Here is a 19,184-nt window from a genome sequence, read left to right on the forward strand (position 1 = left end):
CAGTAAAATTATTAATATCTTTTTGAATAAGTGAATTTAATATTGTGGAATGAAGAGATTGAACAGGAAAAAAGTGGCCCATATTCATTAGTCCTGTAATTGCTACCATTTATGTTAACTAAGCATTTGAAGTACATTATCTTGTTTGCCGCTGCTTACAGACTTGGGAAACCTTGAGATACTTGTCCTTTGTTACCTAATCTTAAAATTAGTGGACTCCAGATCTGACTTCTAAACCTATGCTCTTAATCATACTACTGTACTCTTTTGCCTATGTGAAATATTACTATCTGGGAATACAGCTAGGTGCAAGCTGATAAATGAAACAGTGTAAGCAATAGATAGAAAGGAACATTAACACCTTTGTAGTGCAAAAGACTGGGATTTTGTAATGTGTGAGGAAGGAGGGATGGGATACACAGGCGGGGTCCTTGAACTCCTATGCCAGATTTCACTAGACTGGCTTCACTTTTCTTCTTTTTTTTGGGTGGTAGTAGAGATTAAACCCAAAACCTCACACATGCTAGGCAACAGCTCTACTGTTTAGATTTTTTTTTCACTTTTATCTATTTTGTGTGTTGGAGTTTAGTCAAGACTTTCGATTGAGTTGAAATTCTATGCTTTGAAGAAAAGAAAAAACACTCCTTTTCCTTTGTTTTTTATTCTGATTTTACTTTCTGTTCCAATCAGCATGATGAATTGATATCTAAGCCCTCTGCCAGTTTAGATGCATCCTATGAGGACATTAGGCACACAACACTGAGAAGTGACAATTGATAGATTAGTGAGAAAGAGAGAAAGCTGTAAAATTACTCTTAGGACTCTGGGGGCTGAGGCTGTGGCTCAGTGGTAGAGCGCTTAGCATGTGTGAGGCACTGGGTTCGATTTTCAGCACCACATATAATTAAATGAATACAATAAAGGTCTATATATCTTAAAAAATATATATATACATATATAAACAACAATTAAAATTCTGGCCAGGTGCAGTGGCATGCGCCTATAATCCCAGTAACTGGGGAGGTTGAGGCAGGAGGATGGCAAGTTCTAGTCCAGCCTCAATAGTTTAGCGAGTAATAAAAAGGGCTGGGGATGTAGCTCAGTGGTAAAGTACCCCTGGGTTAAATTCCCAGTACCCAAAACAAAACAAAACAAGCAAAACAAAACGAAAGAAAGAGCCAAGCTTCAAGTTTTTTTTTTTTTTTTCCTTAAATGGTACAGGGAATTGAACCTAGGGCCTCATACATGCTGTGGAAGTACTCCATCATTTAATTATACCAACACTTTTTATTTTGAGGCAAGGTCTTGCTAAACTTCCCCGACTGGCCTCAAATTTGGCATTCTTCTGCTTCAGCCTCCTGAATATCTGGATTACAGACCTTCATAGAACTCAGTCTCTGGAGATTGTACTTGCAGAGTGCTGGCTTTGGTATGTATGAAGTCCTGGGCTTAATCATCCACAGAAACAAAAAACTCTCAGTTGCTGTTTAGTATATGGTTATGTGACCCTAAAACGCCCCATTTGTAGTTGACATTATATAGAAAGTAATTGGTGTTCATGTTGAGGAACCAAAAATGAGAAAATGAAGGGTATGCTCAATACATTTTAGAAAACATGTCTGAGAGGGGCTGGGGATGTGGCTCAAGCGGTAGCGCGCTCGCCTGGCATGCGTGCGGCCCGGGTTCGATCCTCAGCACCACATACCAACAAAGATGTTGTGTCCGCCGTAGAACTAAAAAATAAATATTAAAAATTCTAAAAAAAAAAAACATGTCTGAGAAAGGCGAAGGCAAAAAAGTAGGTAATATTTGGAAGAATGGCAACGCCAATTTGACCAAAGGAATGGAAAGCAACAAAGAATTTGTATTTTATTGTGTTGCCAGGTTTTAGCAGTATACTAGAAGATCAATCAGTACACCCGGCATCAGTTTATAATTAAGAGGTCAGGCATGGTGGTGCATGCCTGTAATGCCAGTGGTTGGGGAGGCTAAAGCAGGAGGATTGCAGGTTCAAAGCCAGCTTCAGGAACTTAGCAAGATCCCTGTCTCAAAATAAAATATAAGAAGGTCTGGGAAGTGGGCTGGGGTTGTAGCTCTGCGGTAGAGCATTCACCTAGCACGCCTAGCACTTGCAAAGCCCTGGGTTGGATCCTCAGCACCACATAAAAATAAATAAAATAAAGGTATTGTGTCCAACTACAACTAAAAAATAAAAAAAAGTTGCTGGGGATGTGGCTCTGTGGTTGAGGTTCCCCTGAGTTCAATCCCCACACCCAGTTCTTGCCAACCACCAATATACTTTCTGTTTCTATGGATTTGTTCATTCTGAACATTGAATATATATGGAATTATACAATATCTGTAAATGTTATTTTGTGACTTTATTTTACTTAGCATGATATTTTAAAGATTTACCCATGTGTTAGTACATAACAGAACTTTATTTTACTACTTTAATATTATTCTAATATTATTCTATTGTGGGGCTGGGGTTATAGTTCAGTGGTAGGTCTACTTAGCACATGTGAGGCACTGGGTTTGATTCTCAGCATTACATAAAAATAAACAATAAAGGTAGTATAAAAAAATCTATTATGAATTTATACTATGTTTCATTTATTCATCAGTTGATAGACATTTGGTTTGTTTCTACTTTTTGGGTATTATGATTCATTCATGTACATATTTCTTGTTGAGCATCTTGTTTTCAATTCTTTTGAATTCATAGAGTAGAATTGCTTGGTTATTTTGGGGAAGTGCTTGGCAAACTTAAAAACAATATTAATATCTGTTCTGTTTTGAGCAACTCTGAATTTTTTTTCAGGTATTGGAAATTTGACCAATGGTCAAATTTGGTAAATTGCCACTGAAGTGCATCCCAAGCCCTTCAGTTTTTTGATACCAGGGGTTGAACCCAGAGGTTCTTAACCACTGAACCACATCCCTAGCCCTTTTTATTTTAAAAAAATTTTTAATTAAATTTTTTTTTGTAGAATGCTTGTATTTTGTTTATGTGGTGCTATGATTGAACCCAGTGCCTTACACATGCTAGGCAAGTGCTCTGCCACTGAGCTACAGCCCCAGCACCAACCCTTTTTATTTTTTGAGACAGGGTCTCATTAAGTTGCGTAGGGCCTCACTAAATTGCCGAAGCTGGCTTTGAACTTGTGATCCTTCTACCTCAGCCTCTTGAGCCTCTAGGATTATAGGCATGTGCCATTGCGCCCAGCTCTGATTTTAATAGAACCTGGGAGTCATCTTTTTTTAGAAATTCTCTAAATGATTACTGTGCAACCAGAGATGCTGATGGATAGTGATCCATTCTTCAAGAGTTTTTATTTTTATCTTTTGAATTGGGGTCTTGCTACGTTGCCCAGGCTGGCCTTGAACTCCCAATCCTTCTTGAGCCTCCCAAGGAGCTGAGATGATAGCCATATGCCACTGTATGTAGCTTTTAGTCTTTTTTCCCCCCAATATTAGGTATTGAACCAAGGGCCTCATGGATGCTAGGCAAGCACTCTACCACTGAGCTACAACAGCAGCTCTTTTTTTTTTTTTAACTTTGAGGTGAAACAGCTGGCCTCAAACTTTTTTTCTCTTTTGGTACTGGGGATTGAACCCAGGGGCACTTAACCACTGAACCATATTCCCAGCCCTTTTTATGTTTTATTTAGAGACAGAAGAGTCTTGCTAAATTGCTTAGGGCCTTGTTAAGTTGCTGAGACTGGCTTTGAACTTGTGATCCTCCTGCCTCAGCCTCCCGAGTCACTGGGATTTCAGGTGTGTGCCACCATACTCGGCTTGGCCTTAAACATTTGGTCTTCCTGTCACATCCTCCCATGAAACTGGGATTAAAAGCCCTTCTAGAGTTTTAAGATTCATTTGATAATGACAAATTCCTGATGCTAGTGTTTCATGGAGTAGATGTTTTCCTGGGCTTCTGCTAATTTTTTAACATTTTATTAGTTTCTTAGGTCCACTGAGAAACCATAGGATCAGAATGTGGCAGGAGGTAATAGCATAAATATACACTCATTCCTTATTGCTGGAGTTGCTGAGAAACCTAGTAGGTATCAGAAATGAACATTGAAAGCAAAAAGCAGAATGGAGATATACTGTTGTGAATATGGATGGTTGCAAATTCTGGGGAAGCAAGTCCAGATGGTGATACATATGAAGGTGAATATAATCTAATGTAAATGGTACAGGGAATAAAGAAAAACAACAGAGTTTATGTTTAACAAAAATCATAAATACTAAATTCATAAGGATGTTTCTAAATATACTCATGTAAGTGGATAATCTGTAGAAAATCTTTTGATCTGATTATAGTCCTTTTTTTTTTTTTAAGTAGACTGTTTACTAGTCCTTCTCTGTTGTAATAATTCTTTTTTTTTGTTTGTTTTTTGTGGTGCTGGGATTGAACCCGGGGCCTCACACATGCTAGGCAAGCGCTCTGCCACTGAGCCACAGCCTCAGCCCCTGAGTAGTAATTCTTTAATGAAGATATCCGATTGGTATTTGAGAGGCATTGTTGAATATAATCTGAAGTAGTCTGTTTATAATTTGATAGGGTTTGTGCAAAGATACATAGTATAGGTTGTTTTTTTTTTTTTTTGAGAGGTCTTTTAGAAGTAGGGATGATGACTGATTATGATAATTATGGACTTTTCAAGGAATTGGAGATAATACTAGGTAGCTACTGGGTTAAAGACAGGGCTTAAGGGCTGAGGATATAGCTCAGTGGTAGAGTGCCTACTTTACCCATGTGTGAACACCTGAGTTCAAACACAGTACTGGAAAAAACAATAACAAAAATAAAACCTTGTGAAAAGAGAATTGAAATGGGATACGTGTATTGAAGCAGCCATAGGCAATCAAATACTTTTCCATCCCTAACCTTAGGTAACCTGAAGTGTGACTGTACAAAATAAAATGTGGTGTTCTGTAATGTCCGAGTTCAGCACTCATTTTTTCTGTGGGCAGGTTAGTGCATGGGACAGCTGATAACACTGTGGTTTCTGTCTGCCAAGTGTGGGTGTAGGGGAGTTCAGCCTTGTCCACCAGCTGCTAGAGGTCTGACCCTGCCCTCTGCAGCTGTGAAGAATAAAAGTATCAGCTTGGTCAGCTTCTGGCATGCAGGGCAGTAGCAGTTGAGCTCCATGGAATTAGGTCTCCTAGTTGAGTACTTTGGAAACCTAGTTGTCTTATTGACTTTCTCTTGCTGGCTTTTCTAGACCTCCTGAATTGATTTTTGTGGTTTTGGGGATTGAGCCCAGAGGCACTTTATTTTTTTATTTTGAAATATGGTCTCACACTAAGTGGCTGAGGCTGGTCATGAATTTATGATCCTTCTACCTCAGCCTTCCAAGTTGTTGGGACTATAGGTGTGCACCACTGTACCCAGCAAGATTTTTTTTTTTTTTAATTGTATCATTGCTTTTCTTTTTTTAGTTGTAGATGGACACAATACCTTATTTACTTACTTATTTATTTTTATGTTGTGCTGAGGATCAAACCTAGTTCTCATGCTAGGCAAGAGCTCTACCACTAATCTACAGCTCCAGCCCCCAGAAAGATTCTTAATCTATTAAAATTCACTTAATGATGCAGAAAATGGTTGAGAGTAATGGTTCTTTCTATATAGAAAAGCAGGGATGGGGCTGTGGCTCAAGTGGTAGAGTGCTTGCCTAGTACTAGAACCCTAGTACCTGTGAGGCACTGGGTTCGATCTTCAGCACCACATAAAAATAAAGATATTGAGTCCACCTAAAACTAAAAAATAAATATTAATAAAAGAAATACAGAAATTAAAAAAAAATAGAAAAAGCAAGGACAGAGGTTGGAAATTAAACATAATAAAGCAGAACTAGTCAAAGCATAATAGTATAGAGTACCTGTGGTATCTGGGAGGCTGGGGAACTTAGATTATGATGCATAACAGATTTTTCTCATCGGATGAGAGCTATGCATCTTATGCGGTTCTGCTGCCTTGAAGAAGAGGAAACCAAGTTGGGGACTACAATATTGCATAATCGTTAAAAGACCATGGAGCCAGATGACTGGGGTTTGAATTTTTAGTTTTTATCACTTCACTATCTGTGACTCTTTATGTCTTAGTTTTTTTTTTTTTTTTTTTTTTTGGTAAAATGGAAATAGTAATGTTAATGTTCCTCAGAGTGTTGTTGGAAAGGTTAATGACTTAATACTGTGCTTATAAAGCCCTTAAAATAGTATCTGGTACATAGTAAACACCATTTCTTTGCTGCTATTAATTTACCATTGCTTATTGGTTTTAGACATTTTGAAATGAGTTTATATACAGAGGACCTGTGTTTATCCTTGTCAGTCTAAGTGGTAGTCCCTGTAATATTGGCTTTGTGATTGAGTAAATAGCATCTCTGACGTTATTTTTTTTTATATATTTTTTTTATTTGTGGGTGGACACAATGCCTCAAACATGCTAGGCAAGTGCTCTACCACTGAGCTACAACCCTAGCCCCAGTTTTTTTTTTTTTTTTTTTTTTTAATTTTAAATGGTACTGGGGTTCAGTGCAGAGACTCCCACATGGTAGACAAGTACTCTGCTACATCCCAGACCTTTTTATTTTATTTTGAGAGAAGATATTGTTAAATCCCCAGAGTTAGCCTTGAACTTGTGATCCTCATCTTCCTTGAATACCAGGAATTACATGCATGTGCCACCACACCTGGCCTGGCTTTCCTTTTTTGTTTTGTTCTTTTGGTATGGTGTCTTATTATGTTGCCCTGGGTAACTTTGAACTCCTGGGCTTAAACAATCTTCGCAGGTCAATTTCCTGAGTAGCTGGGACTATAGGTGTGTGCCACTGTGCCTGGCTTTGTGGGCCTTCTGTTTTTTGTGGAACCAGGGGTTAAATTGAGCCCAGGTCCTCCCTCATGCTATGCAAGTGCTCTGCTACTGAGCTGCTATATCCTGATCCCTTTTTTCTTCTTTCTTTTTTTGTGGCACTAGGGATTGAACCTAGGTTCTGATGCATGTATTCTACCACTGTAGAATACTGGCTCTTTTTTGGTATTGTTGTTTTTAATTTTGAGACAGGGTCTTACTAAGTAGTTGCTTAGATTGGCCTTGAACTTGGAATCCTGCCTCAGCCCTCTGACTTGCTGGGTTTATATGCTTGGTCCACACCACATGGACACCAGTGTCTTCTGTACTAGGGATTGAACCTAGAGCCTTATGCATGCTAGGAAAGTGCTCTACCATTGAGTTACACCTCCAGTCTTGTAAATTTTATTTTGAAACAGGGTCTCACTAAGTTGCCCAGGCTGAACTTGAAGTTGCAATCCTCCTCAGTCTCCTGAGTAGCTAGGATTACAGGCATGAGCCATCACACCTGGCTCCCAATTGTGTTTTTTGCATGCCTTAAAGTGTCCTCATTATTTGTTTATATAAGCTTTTATAGAAAGTCAGGTGGCAGTTAACCAGTGTTCATTCTACACTGAAACCTTTGGAAAACACAGTGTTATTGAATCTTCAAAAGAATCCTTGAAAGTTAAATGCAGTGCACACCTATGATTTCAGTTGCTCCTGAGGCTGAGGCATGAGGATTGCAAGTTCAAGACCAACTTCAGCAATTTAATGAGGTCTCAATTAAGGAGACCTTGTTTCAAAATAAAGCATTAAAAAAAAAAAATAAGGACTGGGGGTGTGACTCAATGTTTAAGGGACCTGGGTTCAATCCCTGGTACAAAAAAGAAAGAAGGGAAAAAATAAAAAAGAAAGAGTTTAAGTAACTCAGTGGTAGATCACTCCTGGATATATATACAGTCTCCAACATTGGCAAAGAATACACAAACACCTGAAGAAGCTAAAAATGTATCAGCAGTTCTTTTTTTTTAATATTTAGGTGTAGTTGGACACAATGCCGTTATTTTATTTACTTGTTTTAAAGTGCTGAGGATGGAACCCAGGGCCTCACACCCAGCCCAGTAGTTTTTTTTTTTTTTTAATATTTATTTTATTTTTTTAGTTGTAGGTGAACACAATATCTTTACTTCATTTTTTTTTAAAGAGAGTGAGAGGGAGAGAGAGAGAGAGAGAGAGAGAGAGAGAGAGAGAGAGAGAGAGAGAGAGAGAGAGAGAGAGTTTTTTTTTTTTAATATTTATTTTCTAGTTCTCGGCGGACACAACATCTTTGTTGGTATGTGGTGCTGAGGATCGGACCCGGGCCGCACGCATGCCAGGCGAGCGCGCTGCCGCTTGAGCCACATCCCCAGCCCCCCAGTAGTTCTTATCTGTGTTAAAATGTATCACATCTTTAATTTGGATGACGGGAGGTCAATACCAGTTTTAAAATTTGACTGAATATATTTGAGTAAACTGGTGCTTCCTGCAGTGCAAGAACCTGAGATATGCTTGTTTGAATTTTTGCTGGATTATTTTTAGAATCTCTTGCTCTTGTCTGTTTCTATTCTAAGAATTCTCTTGGAACCTGTTCCAGAGTAGTAGAGCTCTTCAGGGTGGGAAATGATACAAGGGATGGAACACAAGTGTAAACTGAATTAGTAAGTTCTGGCAACTGGGTCCTGCGCAGAAACAATTGTTTTTCTTTTTTGGTGATTCTGAAGTTGGATATGCCTCACTCATAATAGGTAAGCATTCTATCACTAAACTATATCCCCAGTCCAAGAAGCAATTATGTTTACTATACATAATTCAGTTTCCAGTAGATATAACATGTTTTTCCCATAGACAGTATAGTATATTAGTTGAAGGTGCTTTATTTTTATTTATTTATTTTTGTTTGTTTTTGGAAGCAGGTATTGAACCTAGGGACAATTTAACCCTGAGCTACATCCCAGCCATACCACCACCCATTTTAAAATTTTGGGACAGTCTTCCCAATTTTGTCACAGTCTTTCAAGTTATTGGGATTAAAGGCATGTGCCACCATGCTCAGCTTTCCAGCTCTTTTTTTTATTTTGAGTCACAGTCTCACTGAAGTTGCTGAGGCTGGCCTTGAACCTGGCCACCCCATGCCTGGCCATCTTTATTATTATTTTTTAATATATTTTTAGTTGTAGATGGACACAATACCTTTCTTTCTTTATTTTCAATGTGGTCCTGAGGATTGAACCCAGTTCCTCACATGTGCTAGGCAAGCACTCTACAACTGAGCTATAACTCTGGCCCCTGGCCAACTTTATGTATCTTTTGAAGTCTGTTTTTCCAGAGGATTTTAGTCATATTCCACCCCCACCCACCTCCATGTTCTGCAAAATCTCAATTCTATATCAGGAAGTATTTTTTTTTTTTTTTTTTTTTTGAGATGGGGTGTCACTATATCACTGTTGCCCAGGCTGTTCAGGGACTCCTGTCCTGAAGTGATCCTCCTGTCCTAGCCTCTTAAGTAAGTGGGACAAAACTTCTTGTGTCTGAAAGATTATTTAAAAAAAAAAATTTTTTTTTTTTTTGGGGGGGTGGGTACTGGATTAGAACCAAGGGCTTCATTTTTTTTTTTTTTTTTAAGTGCTGGGGATCGAACCCAGGGCCTTGTGCATATAAAGAAAGCACTCTACCAACTGAGCTATATTCTCAGCCCCTTCATGCATGTTAAGTAAGTGCTCTGATATTGAGTTGTATCCCCAGCCCTGGAAATTGTTTTGTTGGATATTTTTTGCATTAAGACTTTTTTTTTTCTTTCTTTCTTGTGGTACTAGGTATTGAACCCAGGCGTACTTTATAACTGAGCTACATCCCCAGCTCTTGTTTTGTTTTTGAGATAGGGTCTCACTAAAGGTCTTGCTAAACTGTTGAGTTTAGCCTCAAAATTGTGATCCTCCTGCCTCAGACTTCCTGGTTGCTGGAATTACAGGTGTGTGCTGCTACGCCAGGCTAAGACTGACATTTCATCCTTAGTATGTAGATCCATGATTGTCAGAAAACAAGTTAGTCTGAATTTGTTGATTTGAGTATCCTTGAAAGCTAGGTCTAAGGCCATTAATTCTATTGTTTTCCAAGAGATGTATCTGCCTTTTTTAAGTTGAAGGTTTTTCATTGAAATTATTTATGAATATGTAATGTAGACTAGTAATTAATAAAGGAAAAACTGTAGTTTCTAAATAATACTTAAACATAAAATGGGCAACGTACTTATATTTCACATGGAATTTGGTTGTTATTCGTAACCTAATTATATTAATTATGAAACATTTTACACTAAATTGATATTTGGAATAGAGATAGTTTTAATGTCCTCAGTAAATTAGTAAAGTTTTAATATTTTAAAATGTATTGAAGTTTATGGTTTTCCTTCCTGACAAGTGAATATTAAGGTGAATTACCTTGCCGGCCTTGGTGGTATATGCCTATTATCCCAGCTCCTCACGAGACTGAAGGAGAAAAAATAGGAGTTCAAAGCCAGTCTTACTCAGCAAAAGTGAGGCACTAAACAACTCGGTGAGACCCTGTCTCTAAATAAAATATAAAATACAGCTGGGGATGTGGCTCAGTGTCTGAGTGCCCCTGAGTTCAACCCCTGGTTACCCCCCCCCCCAAAAAAAAAGGTGTATTGCACCAATATTATGTTTGAATGTAATAGAAATATTTTTTGTAAATCAAAATTCATTTTAGTGTAAGTATATTTCTTTTGTACATGCAGATTTTTATCAGCAGATGGCACTCCTGTAAGGAGAAATTCACATTTTGTTATATTTAGTGTACTTAGGTTATTTTCATAAATGGAACACTGATGAATAAATAGTACAAAGTGTGAGTGGGGAAAGTAATCATTTCAATGAACACGATTGTTTGGAACCTATAAGCAAACAATTGGAATGTCATGGTTCATAACCTGTATCTCACCCATGTTAGGCAAGCAACTGTCACTGATATCCCTACTCTTGTCTTGTTTCTTGAGATCACGTTTTGAATTTTGTTTTTTGCTGAGTAAAGTCTAGTAGTTACTACAAGTAGTAGTAGCTATATATACTGGTAAAATGGTTGCTGGTTAAAATTAGTTGTCCTTGAGATTTTTATTTAGCATTGCTAAGATTCTTGAACAGTTCTTGTCACAATGTCCTCCAAAGTGCTACAAGCAAAATCTTTGATATCAAAGTGCTGTTTCTTGGGGCTGGGGTTGTGGCTCAGCGGTAGAGCCCTCACCTAGCATGTGTTAGGCCCTGGGTTCCATCCTCAGTACCACATAAAAATAAATACATAAAATAAAGATATTGTGTCCAATTACAACTAAAAAGTAAATATTTTTAAAAAGTGCTGTTTCTTGAAAATTTGTATTCCAGAGAACTTTTATTTTATGTATCTTCTTTTCCTCTGACTTATGTTTGCCATTTACCATGATTTGCATGATTTCCTACTTTGTTGCAGATTTTCTATTTTGTACATACGCTATTTTGTATATACTGTACATGATGACTTCAGTGAGCAATGACCGCTGCCGAGGTGCTCGGGAAAAAACACAGATTTCAACAACACAGGCGACACAACCACAGAAACAAGTGGTACAGGTAAGTGTTTGTGGAACTTTTGTTTCTTTTAGAATTAAGGGAAAACACATGATTTAATGTTTTCCTTTGTAGGAAATCTCACCATTTTGAACCTTGTGTTTAAAAAGCAGATAGTAAATAATAGGAAAAAGTAATATTGTTGATTCATGTACAGTTAGATACTGTTCCATTAGAACTAATTAATCCTGTATTCCAGCTACCAGTTACGAGTCAGTTTCTTGGCTTTCTTTTTCTTCATTCCTTTTTTTTTTTTTTTTTTTTTTTTTGATGATGATGCTCGGGATGAAACTCAAGGTCTTTTCTATGCTAGGCAAGTGCTCCCACGCTGAACTACATTAATTTTAAATGAAGTGAGATAATTCAAGTAAAGTGAAAGCATAGTACTTGGTACAGTTAACATTGTATACTTTATTGACTAGATTGGCAAGCCTCTTTTCAGAGGCATTATGTAAGTGGGTAAATAAACCTAATCTAGTCCATTATAACTTCAGATTGATGATTTGACTGTACCTTGATAGTTACTTATAAGTTTTTTTTTTTTTTTGTATTTGTTTTTCTTTTGTGGTATTACAGGTGGAACTCAGAGGTGTTCTACCATTGTGCTACTTGCCTGGCTCTTTATTTTGAGACAGGGTCTCGCTGAATTTCCAAGCCTTAAATTTGCTGCTTTAGCCTCTCAAGTTGCTGGGATTATAGGCCTTTTTACCATCACACATAGCTCTGATGTTTATTCACAAACTGATCAAGAAAGACTCTCCATTGTTGGAAAACTTTGAGAGCTAGATCCTCTTTTTATAGTTCTTAAGAAAAATTTGTTTCATGAATGGTCTCTTATCAAAGAAGAAATAGAAGTTAATAGTAATCATGGGTGTAACTCTGCTAATAAATAAAATGATTGTTTTTATTTGAAAAAAAATTTTTTTTAAGAGAGAGTGAGAGAGGAGAGAGAGAGAGAATTTTTTTTTTAATATTTATTTTTTAGTTCTCGGCGGACACAACATCTTTGTTGGTATGGGGTGCTGAGGATCGAACCCGGGCCGCACGCATGCGAGGCGAGCGCGCTACCGCTTGAGCCACATCCCCAGCCCTTTGAAAAAAATTTGTACTTAGCAAATCATTAAAAATGAAAAGTAAGATTTTGAAGGAGAGCCCGTTGTAATGTATGTGTAATGTAGGGATTGTAAACTGTATACCCTTTCTTTCCTCCCAAGCAAAGTCTTTGGGCTGATTTACAAAGAATTAGTCTCCAAATTGGAGGAGGGGGGAATATTCCTTTCCTCACAAAGGATTTTCTATTTGTTATTTATTTACACACACAGACACCCCCCCCCATGTTGGTAATTATGCAAGCATTTTTCCACCATCCCTGGCCATTAATTGATTGATATGTTCTGGAATGCAGGAAACCCTGGGTTCAGTCCCTAGCACCACACTCAAACACACACACACACACACACACACACACACACACATTCTCTCTCTCTTAGACACACACACAGTTTCTGTCTCTCTTACACACACAGACACACACACACAAAGGAAAGAATGAAAAATTGTTCATCTTTTCTTATGCAGTGGAAAATATTTTCTAAGGAAGTAACCTTTTTTTTAATTTTTTTTTTTTAAGAGAGAGAGGGAGAGAGAATTTCAATATTTATTTTTCAGTTTTTGGCGTACACAACATCTTTGTTTGTATGTGGTACTGAGGATCGAACCCGGGCCGCACGCATGACAGGTGAGCGCGCTACCGCTTGAGCAACATCCCCAGCCCGGAGGAAGTAACTTTAAATTGGAAACAAAGTGCCTTTTGTAGTTGTTGTTGTGGTACCAGGGATTGAAACTAGGGGCACTTTACCACTGAACTACATCCCCAGCCCCCTTTTTTTTTTATTTTGAGACAGGCTTTGTTTAAATTACTTATAAGGGCCTCGCTAAGTTGCTGAGGCTGGCTTCGATCCTCCTGACTTTTTTCTATCAGGTGTTAGTTAGTTACCCACTTTGTGTGTGTGTGTTCCTGAGGATTGAACCCAGGTCTTCGTGCATGCTAGGCAAGCTCTCAACTACTGAGTTACATCCTCAGCCCTTATATTCCCAAATGTCTAGAGGTAGGGGTGTTCTGAGATGATCTATCCAAGTTGCATGCTAAAAGAAGAGCTCTTTTGATTCCATATAAATCTGAGTTTGGATCTTGGTCTACCTATGTTACTAATTAGATAAGTTTCTTAAGTCTTTTTTTTTTTTTTTTTTTTTTTTTTTTGCTGGGTATTGAATCCAAGGCCGCTTTATAACTGAACTATATTCCCAGCCCTTTATATTCTACCACATTTAGTTTGTGCCTTTATTCATCATTTCTACAGCCCTATTTTTTTTGTGTGTGTGTGTGTGTGGTGCTGGAGTTTAACTCAGGTGCTGGAGCGTGCCAGGCAAGCTCTCTTCTACTGAGCTATACCCTTAGTACAGCTGAACTTTTTGAGAGTAGAGATAAGATACTTCTTTACTCCTAAATACATTAATATGTTTTTGTAAAAAGTGACTTCTTTTGCATAAAACAGTAAAATTATCCAAAAAGAAGAAAATTAAGTCATTATTAATTTGGCATCCATTTTATTTATATTTGTCCTAAATTGTCCCAGTAAGGTTTTTTAGTTAAGTCCTTGATCATTTATTGTATTTAGGTGTCTGTTCTCTTTAATCTCTCTGTTTCTGTCACTCTTTCTCTTGGCCCTGGGAATTGAACCCAGGACCTCATGCATGCTAAGCATATGCCACTGAGTTACATCACCAGACACTTCCTGTGGAACTGTTCCTTAGTTTCGTGACATTGACATGTTTGAAGAAAATAAGCCAGTTTCTTCATACTGTGTTTTCCAGCTTGGATTTGTCTATTATTTACTCATGATTAGAATTGGGTTATACATTTTTGGTATGAATAATGTATAAGTGACCTGACCTTTCTTTTTTAAAAATTTTTTCTAATTGTACATGGTCAGAATGCCTTTATTTTATTTGTTTATTTTTATGTGGTGCTAAGGATTGAACCCAATGCCTCACAGACCTCTTGATATGCTAGGCAAGCCCTCTGCCACTGAGCTACAGCCCCAGTCCAAGTGATAGGATCTTAATTCATCTAATAATGATGTAATAGAATATGTTTGTCTCATTCTAGTGATTATTTTTATCGCTTGTTTAAAAGTGGTGTTTTTCTATTATCTTGGAGATGCAAACTAGTTTTTTAAAATATAAAATGGCATATGATATTTACTTTTCAGGATGATTGAAAGGAATTGAAAGTCGTGGAAGGTTGTGGATGATAATTAATAACCTGTGTTTATTGTATATACCACATAAATTATGAAGTAATTATAATAATACTTAAAGATTATGTTATAAAATGTCATGGAAAATGAATAGTTTCTGTTTATCTGAGAAAAGATGTAAAATGTATTAATGAAAAAAGGCTATTAGACTATGTTAATAACATTTATTTTTGGTAGGTACAAGGATGATTTAAAAAATAACCTTACTTCATTATGTTTCCAAATTTTCTGGGTGACAGATTCTATGAAAAACACTTGGCTCGGGCTGGGGATGTGGCTCAAGTGGTAGCGCGCTCGCCTGGCATGCGTGCGGCCCAGGTTCGATCCTCAGCACCACATACAAACAAAGATGTTGTGTCCGCAGAAAACTAAAAAATAAATATTTAAAAAAAAAAAAAAGAAAAACACTTGGCTCATTAGAAAAGCTATCAGCACATTTTTTTTTACTGTGAAAGCAGCTTAGCTCTTTATAGGTCATATGCATGGGTAAAAGATCCTGAGGAAGACAGTGATGATGCTTTTCTTAGCCATATTTTCTTTTAATTTGAAAATTGTCTTGTTGGATGTCACTAATGGGGAGGGTGCACTATTCTGTTTAAAATAGAATTACCAGTTGACCCTGCTTTTTCCTCTTTTTTCCCCAAGCTGTACAGACCTCTTGACACTTCTAGAGCTCAGCCTGGTAACTTCCCTATTATACTCTTAATTTATGTTTGGTGGTTTATTTATCAAATATTTATTGAAGTATTTATTGAATAAAGTAATTTTCTTCTTGACTAAGGCTTGTAGAGTATTTTATAAAGGAAGACAAATTTAATATTCTGATTAAAATTTTATATTTTATTAATATGTTAGTGCTAATGTTGCAGTACTGTGCTTGTTAACAGCTGTTAAGTATATCAGCTGTGCTTTCAGAAGTTGTCTAGTCTGTACCCTGTAAGGAATAAAACAGATGATATCACTGAAGAAAAATACAAAAAATATCTGAATCATAATTTACTTAAGCTGAAAAAGCTAAGTCTTGGATTGGTATTTACATATGGCGATGAGTAATGACTTTAGAGTTAGACATGTTTAGGTAGCTGGGCATGATGGCACTTGCTTATAATCCCAGCTACTTGGGAGTCTGAGGAAGGAAGATCAAAAGTTTGAGGCCAGCCTTGGCAAATTAGCAAAACTGTGTCTCAAAAGGAAAAATAAAAAGGGGTGAGGATATAGCTTAGTGGCTGTGCACACCTGGGTTCCATCCCCAGTATTACTCCTGTAAAACAATTTGTGGGTGATACAGTATCAAAATGAAAACATGTAGTGGTTTAGGGTGTAGCTCAGATGTAGAGCTCATGTTTAGCATGCATGAGGCCATTAGTAACTGTTCTGCTTAAAACCTGTGCCAGGTTCTATAAATTCATGTTCTTTTTTCTTAATATTTTATAGATATCTTAACAGAATCAGGGAAGATTTGTTTTTATAAATTGTGTATATTTACAAAAATATGGACAATTAAGTTTAAATACTGCTGCCTTGGGTTGGGGGTATAATTTCATGATAGAGTCCTTGTCTGGCATGTATAAGTCCCCAGGTTATCATAGCATTGCAAAACAAATGATATATTATCATTTATAAAGCCATCATTTGTTTCTGTTCTTGCCTGTTTTCACACCCGTTTTCAGAAAGATTTCATCCAGGTTTTCTGAGCTTGGTATTATACTCTGATATGTTTATATGAGGTATCTTCTGTCTGAAACATCTTGATCAAATCAGACACATTCTTGTAATGAACTCACCATGCAGTGAATGACTGATTGTCCACAACTGATACATGATTTCATTTTCTTAGGATTTTTTTCAAAATTTTTTAGTTAAACATGGACACAATATCTTTATTTATTTATTTATTGTTCATGTGGTGCTGATAATTGAACCCAGTGCCTCACATGTGTGAGGCAAGCACTCTGCCACTGAGCCACAACCCCAGCCCCTAGGATTTTTTGCTTTTATCTCTTTATTTTAGCTCCTATTTAACTCTTGTCCACCCCCTTTCCCCCTGTTTTTGGGTTCCTTTAGGGCTGCTTTTCCCATCTGTGGAAGTTGACACCACCTTCAGCATTTTATTATGTAAATGATTAAACCTAAGGAAAAGTTAAGTTATGCTGTAAGGATTCATATACATCAAATTGCCTTTCTTCTATATTTGCTTTGCTTAGCTGTCATTGTCTTTATTATTTTTTTTCTTGGATTTTGATGCATTTCAAAGTAAGACTTCAAGGTAATTTTTTTTCTAAACATTTTAGCGTGTGTATCATTGACTAGAGTGTAATATTTGTTTACAATTTTATTTTATTTTGAATTTCTGGTGGTGGGGATTGAAACCAGGCGTTTGCCCGTGCTAGGCAAGCAGTGTACTATTCCATAAATCATCTAAGTCTCTGTTTTCTTTGCATGAGCAACTGTAGAATTCTGCTGATTTTCTTTGTATACTACTGATCATTTTCACCTTGTCAATCTCTTGCCCTAACTCTTGATTTTTTTTTTTTTTGTAACAGGAGTTGAACCCAGTGTCACTTAACCATTGAGCCTCATTTTGAGCCTGTTTTGTTTTGAGACAGGCTCTCCCTAAGTTGCTAAGGCTGGCTTTGAACTTGTGATTCTCCTGAGTTGAAGGGATTACAGGTGTATGCCATATGCCCAGGATGTTTACTTATTTAAAATAGCTTTTCCCCCTAATTATAAAATAAATGTGGGGCTGAGGATGTGGCTCAAGCAGTAGCGCGCTCACCTGGCATGCGTGCGGCCCGGGTTCGATCCTCAGCACCACATACAAACAAAGATGTTGTGTCCACCGAAAAACTAAAAAATAAATATTAAAAATAAAAAAATAAAATAAATGTGTTTAAATTAGAAACTTGGAAAGAAAAGAAAGACATAAAAATTACCACAAATTGCTGTCAGAGTTTACCAATGCTTACATCTTCAAGTAGGATCTTCCGATACTTTTTCGTTTTTAGTTCTTGCAATACTAGCAGTTGAACCCAGAGTGCTCTAGCACTGAGCCACATTGCCACCCCTTTAAATTATTTTTTATTTTGAAAGAGGTCTTGCCAAATTGTTAGGGGATGGCCTGCAATATGTGATCCTCTTGCCCCAGCCTTTTAAGTAGCTGGGATTATAGGAGTGTGCCACGATGCCTAGCTACTTTTTTGGGGGATCCTGGGAATTGAACCCTGAGGTGTTTTGCCACTGAGGGAAACCCCCAGTTCTTTTTTTCATTAAGTTTTTAAGTTGAGATGGACACAATACATCTATTTATTTATTTTTATTTGCTGAAGATTGAGCCCAGTGCTAGGCAAGTGCTCTACCTCTGAGCTATAAATCCCGTCCTGCCAGTTTAAAAAATTGAGACAGGGGGCTGGTGTTGTGGCTCAGCAGTGGAGCGCTTTCCTATCATGTACAGGGACCCTGGGTTCAATCCTCAGCACCACATAAAAAATAAATAAATTAAATAAAGGTATTGTGTCCAACTACAACTAAAAAAAAATTTGAGACAGGGGTCTCACTAAGTTGCTGAGGCTGGCCATGGATTTGTGCTTCCTGCCTCAGGCATGCCAGTTACTGGGATTACAGATATGTGCCCCCACAACTTACTCCTTCTAGGATTTTAAAGAAATTTTCTTTCCCCCCTTTTCTGTGACTTCCATTCAACTTAAGAATCTACTTCACAAATTTTTAACAGAATGCACCAGTTGGGAGTGAATGATCCTGATTCATTGGTAAAGGGATACTTTACCACTGAGCTACATTTCCAGCCTTTTATAAAAACTTTTTTTTTGTTGTTTTTTTAATTTATTTTGAGACAACAGTCTTTCTGTGTTGCTGGGGCTGGCCTTGAACTTGCAATCCTCCTGTCTGAGCCTCGAGAGTATCTCAGATTATAGGTGTATGCCACCACACCTAGCTTTCTTTCTCAATTATAATCCCTTCTTTCCTCCCCAAAGTAACTACTATAATTTTCTTTTTTTGTAGTGTTATATGTTGTTCCCAAGGCCTTTCACATAGTAGTCTAGAGCTCTATCACTGAGCTACCCTTAGCTCCCATTTTGACTTTACAAGTTCTTAGATTTTTATCATTCATTGTATCTCTAGATGCTGCTATTTAGTCTTTGCTTATTAAAAGAAAATAAAAATAATCACAATTGCTGTAATCTGTTGGTCCTCCCTTCTGTTTCATCCTTTCTTTTCTATAAAGTTTTTCTGTTAAAGAACCTGGAACATATAAGCTAGAGTTCAATAATCTGGCTGTTATTCATTTTGTATTCTTGGAGAAATTCATAATGTTTGTCATAAAAATTAACTTCCCATTTT

The 19,184-nt window shown here is 37.2% G+C and overlaps 1 protein-coding gene across 7 annotated transcripts in view; it reads left to right on the top strand.

Annotated features, from left to right (window-relative positions):
* UBAP2 (ubiquitin associated protein 2) overlaps positions 1-19,184 on the top strand; it is a 107,236-nt gene that overhangs the window by 9,117 nt on the left and 78,935 nt on the right. For 4 of the 7 annotated variants that reach the window (XM_081272160.1, XM_081272162.1, XM_081272163.1 and 1 more), the window contains exons 2-3: positions 11,369-11,508; positions 15,471-15,507. The exons of 1 other annotated variant lie outside the window; for it this stretch is intronic. In XM_081272160.1, the coding sequence (XP_081128286.1) occupies positions 11,429-11,508; positions 15,471-15,507 (117 nt within the window). In that variant the 5' untranslated portion in view covers positions 11,369-11,428. Of the gene's footprint in view, positions 1-11,368; positions 11,509-15,470; positions 15,508-19,184 lie in introns of those variants that run through there. 2 more of the 7 variants (XM_081272161.1, XM_081272166.1) reach the window with 2 other exon arrangements.

This window comes from Spermophilus citellus (genome assembly GCF_964194105.1).
Source record: "Spermophilus citellus genome assembly, chromosome: 2".
Taxonomy (NCBI): Eukaryota; Metazoa; Chordata; class Mammalia; order Rodentia; family Sciuridae; genus Spermophilus; species Spermophilus citellus.